The sequence below is a fragment of the Vespula pensylvanica genome, chromosome 5 (genome assembly GCF_014466175.1).
Source record: "Vespula pensylvanica isolate Volc-1 chromosome 5, ASM1446617v1, whole genome shotgun sequence".
Taxonomy (NCBI): Eukaryota; Metazoa; Arthropoda; class Insecta; order Hymenoptera; family Vespidae; genus Vespula; species Vespula pensylvanica.
In genome coordinates this window covers 2,740,084-2,751,756 of record NC_057689.1, presented here as the reverse complement: position 1 = coordinate 2,751,756, position 11,673 = coordinate 2,740,084, and the positions used below count along the sequence as shown (strand labels likewise).

Below are 11,673 nucleotides of genomic sequence, written 5' to 3'. Positions count from 1 at the left end.
GAGAGAAAGAGAAGAAAAAGAAGAATCCTAAAGTCTACTTTGTTCATAGAAATCGAAAAAGTCCGACAGATAGATAAATAGAGAAGATATAAGAGAAAGAGAAAGAGAAAAAATGCAATACCCGTAAAAGAACTTCCTCGAAAAATTCGAAGTAGAAATTTCGCGTTTACTTTTTAAATATATGTATGTGTACATGTTTGTCCTACCTTCAAAATAAAGACACGGAGAAATAGAGAGATAAAAAAGAAAGAGAGAGAGAGAGAGAGAGAGAGAGAAAATAATAATAAAGAAAATATGACCTTTTGTGTCAAAGGATGATGATATCGAATGAAAAAAAGAATTTAAACTTTGAAAAGAATTTTAATTTTGAAAATCATAAAACAGTCGCAATGATTCTAAAAAAGAAATAACAAAATTAAGATCGTTTGAAGGAGAAAAGTTTTTTCTTTTTCTTTTTTTTCTTTTTTTTTTTTTTTTTTTAATTGCAATTGAATGGATGATCTGTCTATTAAAATATCACCATCTAAAAGAATTCCAATATTAATCACTATTCCAAGAACTATATACTCTCTAAGAGAATTGTAATATTAGTCCTCGTTCGAAGTTCGACCTTATAAAATAATTCTAATTGCGATTTCCGTTTCTATATCTATATGACAAATTTATCCATATTGGTTGGATATATATGTATATATATATATATATATATATATATATATATATATATATATATATATATTGAATAGAATAGAATACAGAAATAAATGAATCCTATATAGAAATATATAAATTAAAATTATCGAATATGATATTATGAATCTTTTGACCATATCTTATAATTTCATCCTTTTTAATTAGCTTTTATACTTCCAATAAAAAAGAAAAAAAAAGGAAAAAAAAAAAAAAAGAAACAATTTATCACAATTTCATTTATCGGATAATTGATAATCGACTCATTATCCCGTTTAATACACGAATTCGAATTTCAGCAATATCAACAGATGTTATCCATTCTTGAACAATTTTATCATTAGGTATTAAAATTGATGCAACTTCTGGTAATATTATAATCAAGCTTTTATCTACATAATTCATTGATGAAATATTCACACGCTCGCATACATACACATCTTATCGCAAGTTAGATTTCATATTTGTCATATGAATTGTTTTTTCTAAACTTTGAAAATTCTCCCCCCCCCCCAATTTTATTTTATTTTGATTTCAGAGCGAAGTCGTAGGGAGATCAGCAACTGGATCTTTGAAGAGTACAAGAAGATGGGCGAGTCTACGACAACATACCGTAAACAATGATGATGGTAAACCACGAGTCGAATTACTTCTTGATCCACCAGGATCAAAACCTTCGACTCCTTCGTCTCAACCGCATACTCCTCATTCACCTAATACACCAAAGACACCGCATACACCGGTTAAGAAGTCTAACTGGGAGGTTATCGAGCACTTTACTGGCCCACCTCGTCCCTCCATTATCACGGTAGGCGGTTCCTTTAATCGTTAGAGAATGTTTAAGAGAATGTAACAGACAGAAACAAAGAAGAAAGAGAGATTGTGACCACTCCGAAAACATTTTTCCTAAAAACTTCCACTTCGGGGAATGAGAAAAAAGATATTATGTTCGCACGAGAAATCTTCTTTATGTTCGACTGATTCAATAAATAAATAAATAAATAAATAAATAAATAAATAAATAAATAGATAGATAGATAAATAACCATCTGAATGGAGAAAAAAGTTGAGACAAATAAAAGGCTTCCAAGTGATTTTTAAAAATCGATCGCTCTTTCGTGAAATTCTTTTTTTCTGACTTCGTAGGTAGACTCGTGATTTAGAGATATGAAGGAAAAAAAAAAAAAAATAAAAAATAATAATAAATAAATAAATATAGAAATATGTTAACTTAAAAAAGTCTCGATAAATAGTAATTATTATTATTATTATTATTATTATTTTTTTTTTTGAATCGCCGAGAAACCTTCAAACTTAATCTGTATTAGAATTATTTTATAAATTAAACTATTTAACGTATTAATGTAGAAATGATCGACTTGATATCCTAATTAGCGATTTATGAAGATTTACTATTTCGAAGATCGTTTAAATAAATGATCGTGTTAGGTAAATTTAGATAATCAATATTTTACAGATGAACAGAGGATCGGAAGTCGGTGTTGGTATCAATGTAACCGGAAAGGAACCAATACCGGAAATAGCCTCTAGTCCGGGAATAACTCTACCATCTACCGGATGTGTCCTATGCAGATTTCTAAGCTCTCTTTGCACTTCTCATCGATTCAAAAATCTCCAGGTAAACTATCAATCAAAATCATTTCTATTCTATCACAATCGTTTCGTTATAAAAATTTATAACAAGTGGATATATATATATATATATATTAATTTTTCTTTTTTTCTTTACGATCTATAAGAATCGATTAATATTTTTCTTCTTTCTTTCTTTCTTTTTTTATTTAATAAAATTCATAAGTAGGACGTGTTGTTCTTTTTATCGTATTAAATAAGAATATTATTTCGTCGAATGTATAAAAGTTAATTAGAAGATTATCCGTTTTTCCTTTCTCTTCTCCTTTTTAATCAAATTTACAAGTGGCTTGTGTCATTCTTTTTCGCGTAATATGAAAATTGTTTCTTTTTTTTTTCTGTCGCATGTGTAAAAATCAATAAGAAAATTACTTGTTTCTTTCTTTTTTCTCCTCTCTCCCTAATCAAATCTACGAGCGACGCATATTATTCTTTTCGCACGATATAGAAAAATCTTTTTATTAATCAAATGTATAAAAATTAATGAGTAGTTTTTTTGCTTTTTCCATTTTTTAATCAAATTTTTAATCACACTTATAAGTACCACGTGTTTTCGTATATTTAAAAAAAAAAATGGTCTTGAAACAAACTAACGAATGAAAAAATAAAATCGAATATAAAAAAAAAGGAAGACGAAGAAAAAGAAAAAGAAGAAGAAAAAAAAAAGAAAAATGGTCGATAAAACGAATGAAGAATTTTCTTTCATTTAACTTTTAATAGAAAAAATACTTATATAGAAGATATATATAAGCAATATATATATATATATATATATATATATATATATATATATTGCTGCCAATTCAGGTATTTAAATAAGAAAATATTCAAGAAATTTGCGAAGTGAATTCCGATCGAATGGGCCATCACCATTATCGTTATCATCATCATCATCATCATCATCATCATCATCATCATCATCATCATCCTTATCTTTCTCCTTCATCATCTTCCTTCTTCTTCGTCTTTGAATATACGTTTAATGAAAATAATTTTATAATCGATATACACGATTGATGGTACACGGGGTACAGAGTTCGTCTAATGGTGTTTCATGGAAATACGGATCATTTATTTTCACGAGTTATGCACGCGAACATGATGAAGTTTATAATCTACTTACTTCATACAGCTCAACTAAAACAAGATGAAGGTCCGTATATAACGTATAATATATATATATATATATGTGTGTGTGTGTGCGCGTATATGTATGTTTGTGTGCATGTAATGTTATCGATTTGACGCGTGTTGATAATCAACTGTAACTTAACGCGTAATTCGATAGATCTAATAAGTCAATGAGCTTACATTAAACTATAAACTAATAAAAGCAACTTCCTGAAAACGTTCATTTTCAAATGTTAAAATCATATATACACACACACACACACGTATGTATATATATATATATATATATATATATATAATATTGAATATATACGAAAGAGAAAAAAACAAAGAAAAAGAAAAGTAGCAAAAACGACAGATACGTTTTTTAAAGAATTTTAAATATTTTCGTTTCCTATAAGAAACACATTTCAAGCTTGACCAAAGAAGAAGTTTCTTAACTAAAACTTTTCTCATTATTGCTTAAAGTTCATTGAGTAATTGAAGGAAGAAAAATAGTGAAGAAAAAAAAAAAGAAAATGAAAAAAAAAAGAAAAGATAAAAATAAAATAAAAAGATCAAGAAAAAATATCATAGCGTTACATTTAAATTATACTCATATTAATTGGATTAGAATCATTTCGAATTATATTATGATAATGGACTCGTTAAGTCGTTAAGGATTAAATTTTAATACATTTTCAATTAATGACTTACAATCTTTGGTGGTTTGTTCTCTTCTTGCAGTTATTAAAAGCTTATGATATAATGAAAACGTAGATGAAAAAAAATGTATACATATACAAAGTATTGGTAGTATATATAATACATGCGTATATAGCATGCTAGGATATGTACAAGGTGTTGCCAAAAGTTTTTAATCGATTTAACAATCGATTACTTTACTTCGAAATTTTCTTTTTTTTTTTCTAGGTCTTTTAATTAACCTCTATTAAATTTTACTAGTTAAATTTCTTAAGTTTTATAATTTGCAAACAAAAAATAAAATAAAATAAAATAAAATAAAATAAAATAAAAAAAAGATTAGCTGAAGCAATTTCCAAGAAGTGTACATACAATCGAACTTCAAATATCATCTAGAAAGATTTCAATGAGCCCATCCTTTATATACGTATATATTTCATATCGTTAAAAGAGCTTTGTTATTGATATATGTAAATGCTATTTAATCTCAGCAAGGTCTCTTTATAATTGATTTTGCCAAACGGCGATTAGAAGATTATACGTGTCGATACGATTATGGAAAATGTCGGATATTTAATACACGAAATTAACGCGAACGAAATCAAAACGTATGACGAATTAATTCTCTTTTGAATTTTAATTATTAAAGGACGAATATTAGAGAACGGAGCTTTTGTGATGTAATTTATTTATTTTTTCTTTACCTTTCTATTTTTTTTTTCTTTTGTTCTTTGATAACTAACAATCGTTCGAATGAAATTTACTTATATATATATATATATAAATTTGTATAACCGTGTGTATGTGTGTGTGTATATATATATATTTTTTTTTCATCAATTATTAAAATATTTTAAGTTTCATTTAATTACAATGCTTTCGAGATGATACTTTTAATGGTTAACGCACTTGAAAAGCTACGAAATATTTTATTATTCCTTTTTTCTTTTCCTTTTTTTTTCTTTTTTTTCTTTTTTTCTCCATTCTCTCGAATAAATCGATATAAAGGATTATTGTTGCTCGGAATGTTGTCGGTAGTAAAAAAAAAATTTAGTAAAAATATTTTCTTTCCCCTCCTTCCCTTTCTACTCTCCGACCCCGTTAGAATTTAATCGCGGATCGCGGATCTATCGTGTTCAACGAGTACATATATCATAGCGAAAGCTTTCGTGTACTCGTAAATATTCAAACGGAATGGTACGGACATATACGCGTATATAGACACGCGCACACATATATCTTATATATGAATGAAATGTAAAAAAATATATATAGAGTGGAGCCAAAAAATATTTAAATTTACACAATATTTCATCATCAAGTATGTTACATATGGATTTAAGCTATAGGATATAACTTTGTCGCTCACACCCCCTTACAAAAAAAAAAAAAAAGAAAGAAAAAAGGAGATAAAAAGATCGAAAACAAAGAGAGAAATTTCGTGTAAAAAAAAAAAAAAAAACTAACTTGCCCCTCTGTCTATATATATATATATATAATCTCTCTTGGATGACCGATCGGATGATAATGATCTAAAAGAATAGAAAAAAAAAAAAAATAAAAAAAGAAAGAAAGAAAGACAAAAAACAGTCAATTAATCGTATTGTTTATGAATGAGTCATGATCTTGGAACTCTCACTCTTACATAGTTTCTTCGAGCTATCGATCATATACAATTTTATGTATGCGTTAATGGTGGTTTTTCGAGGATCGTGAGAGACCGATAACTTTTTAGTACGATACCGACGATATATCGTAAACTTTATTTAGGGAAAACTTTAACTGATAACGCATACCGTTCGATATTATGACGTAATTCTTCGTTTATTGAAATCTTTTCATTATTTGCTCGTGTTAATTCCTATTAAACGGATCGAACCGACATATCTATCCATCGCTATAAATAGTGATTCGTGATGATGATACCAGAGAGAAAGAGAGAGACAGAAAGTGAGAGAGAGAGAGAGAGAGTGAGAGAGAGAGAGAGAGAGAGAGAGAGAGAGAGAGAGAGAGAGAGAGAGAGAGAGAGAAAGAGAGAAAGAAAGAGTGAGAGAGAGAAAGAGAGATATATAGAAATATATAAAGATTGCGTCGGGAGTTCCAGGCGTTTATTAATTTTATGTATCGCTAGTGTCGTTCGGAAGTGCATCGCTTATCGAAGCATACAACGTGGGCATATGTACATTGTACATATACATATATACAAATGTGTACGTATGTATGTATATATGTATGTTTGTATGTATGTTTGTATGTATGTATGTATGTATATACGAAGAGGGTATTAAACGAGACAGATTTATGACGAAATTGAAGAACATTGTTTGAGATATCATATGCAGTTGTTCGAGGAATACTATTCGCACATTTATACACACAGACACAAAATAGACATACACGTTACATATACACATACTCACACAACACACGAGTTGTCTATTTTTATCTATAAATGCAAAGCTTTGCGAATAGAAAGAAAGAGAGAGAGAAAAAGAGATAGATAGATAGATAGATAGATAGATAGATAGATAGATAGATAGATAGACAGATAGACAGACAGACAGAGAGAAGGAGAGAGAGAAAGAGAGAGAAAGAAAGAGAAAGAGAAAGATTGATAGGTGGCGGAGCTTTTAGTGACTTCCATCTTCACAGAAGCTCTCTATCAGTCACCATGGTAACTCGATAATTCTCGATAATCGTATGGCTTTTCACGAATAATCCATATACCTCTAACATCATATCCTAAGCGATTTCTTTTGTTGCATTATATTAGATAAGAAGACCTTTGATAAATGCCTGACGATATATCCACCCATACACACGAAGCACGATAATTCACACATATGCACGATAAAAGAAAAATTAAAAAAAAAAAAAAAAAAAGAAAAGAAAATAAAAAAATAAAAAAAAAAGTTAGAAAAAAGAAGTACTTCCTGTCGATCTAATTCAATGAAAATTATTATTACGAACATATTCGATTTCATATCGTATAATTCGATATCTCTCTCTCTCTTTTTCTAGAAATCGAATATATATATATATATATATATATATATATATATGGCTGCTTACTTGCGTACATACATACATACATACATACATACGTATGTACATGTACGTGTAGAGTAATAGTACTCGAGAATATCGATAATTTGATCATTCCCGATGCCATACGATCTGTCTTTCTAATTTCAGGTGGAAATGCTCTACCAACGTTATTTCCTTCGCATGAATCAGAGTAACATGACACACGTGCTTGGTCTACTAGTAGGATTGGCATTCGCACTGGGCCTGCTACTCATCGTTAGATTGATTTTAACCAACAGCGAGCCTCTACTTATGCTTCTACGACGGTCCGAAAATCTTTCACTAGCAATCACCCTCATCATATGCATCATCGTTTACGCAGGTAAAGAGAATAAAATAAAACACGGAAAATAAAGATAAGAAAAAAGGAAAAATTTATCCAAAAAAAAAAAAAAAAAAAAAGAAGAAGAAAAATTCCTATAGCACTGAATTCTTTTTTCTTCGATTATAAAACACGGGATCGAACTTTTTTTATTTGTATTAGCAATCAACACTAAACTGATCCGAAAGTCTTCGAATCGTTTTTTGAAAATAGAAAAAAACAAAGAATCGATTGGTATCTTTCGAGATTATTATATTTCAGCTGATTCTTTTTCGACTTTTTCTTTTTCCTTTCTATTTCAATCATCATAAAATTAAAATCGTCGGAAAACGCCTACGAATTTTTGCTTGTGTATTATTAATATCTTTAATGTGATTACTTGAAACATATTGAATATTACTCAAATATTACTTCAATATTATTTAAATATGTATTAACTAAATTGCAAACGTACACACACATATTTGCAGAAATATATTTGCACACACACAAACATATACACGACGCACATAATGTATTCACAAAGCTCTAAAAGCTAGAAGCAACGTTTCTGGTGTATCTACCCTATAAAAAAAAAAAAAAAAAAAAAAAAAAAAGAAAGAAAAAACTGAAAAGAAAAAAATATCAAAACAGAATTTTCTCCGATCGGAGTAATTATAAATAAAATTCTCGTAATAGGTAACGACTCGTAGAGGATTATATCGCAGAATATATTTCCTCTTCATCTACAGGAATTCATAAATTTTTTATTTCACGCTCGCTTCCATTGATACTAATATAACATTAATCCATTTATCCGAGAATGTAACTATGTATGTATATAAATATATATACACGTATAAGGTGATGCACACACACACACACACATATATATATAAGCATTGTACATATGTATTTACATACATACATATGTTATATATATATATATATATAAACAAAATGGTCGTTCAGGATGAACTTCGATCATTTCTCTTCTACTTCTCTCTCTCTCTCTCTCTCTATCACTCGTTCTTTTTTTTCTCTTTTTTTTTTTTTTAATATCCTCGTAATCGCGTTTTACAATGTTTCATTACTTTTGAATATTTAATGGATATTAATAACGACGTAAGCTTCTATCAGTACTTTGCGTTAAATTTGATGACAGTTCGATTTTATATCAAACAACAACAAATGGTCGAGATATCGAGAGAAGAGTTTGATAAAGAAGCTTCGCGAGATGAGCTGATATTTTTGTTTTTTTTCTTTTTACATCGACAGCACCTAAAGGAAAACAAAAATTGAAAATAAAAAGAAAAGAAAAAAAAAAGAAAAAGCGAACGAAAAGAAAGAATATTGAATAGATTCACAAATAAATACGATTTTATAATGAAATAATTTGTAACAATATTTTGATAAAGAGAACTTCGTAAGATAAACTATTCTCTCTCTTTTTTTTTTTTTTTGTAAGTCAAAAGCAAGTAAAAAAGAAAAAAGAGAGAGAGAGAGAGAGAGAGAGAAAGAAAAAGAAAAGAAGATATTGAATAGATGCATAAATAAATATCGCGTTATAATGAAGAAGTTTATAACAATCTTTTGAGAAAGGAACTTCACGGGTTGGACTTTGCTTTTTTGTTTGGATCGACAGCAAGTAAAAAGAGAAAAGGAAATATATTGAATAGATTCATAAATAAAATGAACTATTATAAAGAAGAAGATTATAAACGCAAGAAAGAACTTCACTATATCAACTATTACTCTTTTCATTTCTTTTTTTTTCTTTTTTTTTTTTTTTTTTTATAGATCGAAAATAAGTGAAGAAAAAAAAGAGATCAATACACGATCAAAAGAAACAAACACCGATAAACACCACCACCACCACCACCACCAACAACAACAACAACAACAATAATAACAACAATTAATAATAATATAATAATAATAATAAAAACAATAACTAAAAAAAAAAAAAAAAAAAAAAAATTAGATCGATACATCAAATCGATGAATTCTTTTTTTTTTCTCTTTTCTCTTTCAACCTTTCTGTCTGTTTCATTTTCTGATCAGCATTGGTCGCGACCATTTCGAGACCCGGAATAAACGAAATTTGGTTGGCTGTGGTTAGCGGTGCCGTACTGGTTACATTGTTGGCCTTACAAGTGACCCTGAACATTCATCTGGCCTATTTGCACGAGATGCAACAGAAAAATTACGAAAATGACGAGAAAGGAAATATATCGTCATTCTCGTCATTGTCGTCTTTATCGTCGACGTCATCGTCTTCTCCTACGTCATCATCTATAACATCTTCTTCGTTCTTGTCAATGTCAAAAGAACTACGAACTGGTGGTCCATTGGCAGCAGCTTGGGCGGTCTGCTTTTTCATCTACATGGCTTATGCTCTATTACCGATTAGGCTTAGGCATGCCTGCATCGCTGGAATCTGTTTCTCGATCGCTCATATCGTCGGTGCATTGCTACTCTATCCACAGGATTATCCCGCTATAATGGCTCACGTAAGTACGACAAATTATTCCAACGATAATTTTTCTGTTTTTGTGTGTGTGTGTGTGTGTGTTTTTTTTTTACTTTTACTTTTACTTTTACTTTAACGTTCTTTATCTTTTCTTTTGTTTATTGTTATTTGTTTCTTTTTGTATTTATCTACACGAGAAAGAAAGATTTTTATTAACGATTAAAGATGCTACTGTTCGATGGTGATCAACGATCGATCAAATTATCTCCAATTATTTTCAATCGTCGTATAAAATTCAAGTTCTATCGAAAAAGAAAAATATATATATATATATATATATATATATATATAAGAAGTCTGAATTATCTTTTAAAAATACGAATCGATTATTTTACGATTTGCATATTAAATACAACGAATACCCTCCTGTCGTTCATCTACCATTATTATATTTTCCGATTAAGAAATATTTCCCCGATAAAACGCGACTGGAAACTACCAATTCATATTATATTTTTCTATCAAATGGAATGTTATCAAATCGCGCGTTTTAAATTTTACAAAAGATTCCGTATAGATATATAAATCAATATGCTTATATTTTATACGTACTTATATATATATATATATATATATATATATATGTACGTACATAAATTTCTATATATAATACATCAAGTTCCTACGTTGATCAGTTTTGTTTAAATTCAACCGATGTTTCCAAACGCTTAACTTCACAAAAGATTTTCTATATATATTTTATATATGTTCCATACATATATAATGTCTATACATACATACATATTATACATAGGTGTGTCTATGTATAACATACACATACGTTGATCAGTTTTATTTGAATATCAATTGTTCGTGTTGAAATTTATACAGTAATCTCTCTCTCTCTTTGTCTCTCTCTCTCTTTCTCTGTCTCTTTCACTGTCTACCTATCTATCTACCTCTCTCTTTATCTCTCGACAAATTTTCCTTCCATTTCAGGGATTCCATGTTTCATTTATCTTTTCATCGAGTTAATCCACCTATAATGACAATCCTAGCGTATATTTTCCAAACGAAAAGAGAAAGAGAAAGAGAGAGAGAAAGAGAAAGAGAAAGAGAAAGAGAAAGAGAAAGAGAGAATCCATACGTTCTCGGTACATTCTCGAACATGACAGACTGCGCGATAAGTTCTTCGTTCTACGGATAAGAGATAAGCAAATAGATCGATCGGTGTTAGGACAGAAGTGACGGTGAAGAGAGGGGCTTTAGATGAGAGGGATGGAAGAAAAAAGGGTGTGAGTCGAGAGAAAGAGAAAGAGAAAAAAAGGAGAATAAAGAGAGAGAGAGAGAGAGAGAAAGAGAGGGAAAGAAAGAAGATAGAAAAGCCATACTATCTATTCTAAAATCTCATGAAAAGAGAGTTCCTTGTTATTGGATTTCGTGGCAACTGTGAGGGGGTGTCTTCATCCATCAACTTAGCGAACTCTCGAATTCTTTTCTACGTGATTACAAAAGGGACCTTTTATTACGTTGAAAGCTTTGACGTTTGCGATTCTCGATTTAATTGAATGATAATATCGAAATATCGAGAATATAAGAGAAAATTTTTTCTTACCGCACTTTAATGAACGAAGAGAAAGAAAAAAAAAAAAAA

At 29.3% G+C, this 11,673-nt stretch overlaps 1 protein-coding gene across 4 annotated transcripts in view; it reads left to right on the top strand.

The window, feature by feature from the left end:
• Nucleotides 1-11,673, top strand: part of LOC122629454 (adenylate cyclase type 6) — a 69,950-nt gene that overhangs the window by 17,119 nt on the left and 41,158 nt on the right. For all 4 annotated transcript variants that reach the window (XM_043812868.1, XM_043812867.1, XM_043812869.1 and 1 more), the window contains exons 3-6: nt 1,229-1,498; nt 2,168-2,329; nt 7,354-7,567; nt 9,611-10,059. In XM_043812868.1, coding sequence (XP_043668803.1) covers nt 1,229-1,498; nt 2,168-2,329; nt 7,354-7,567; nt 9,611-10,059 — 1,095 coding nt within the window. The remainder of the gene's footprint in view (nt 1-1,228; nt 1,499-2,167; nt 2,330-7,353; nt 7,568-9,610; nt 10,060-11,673) is intronic.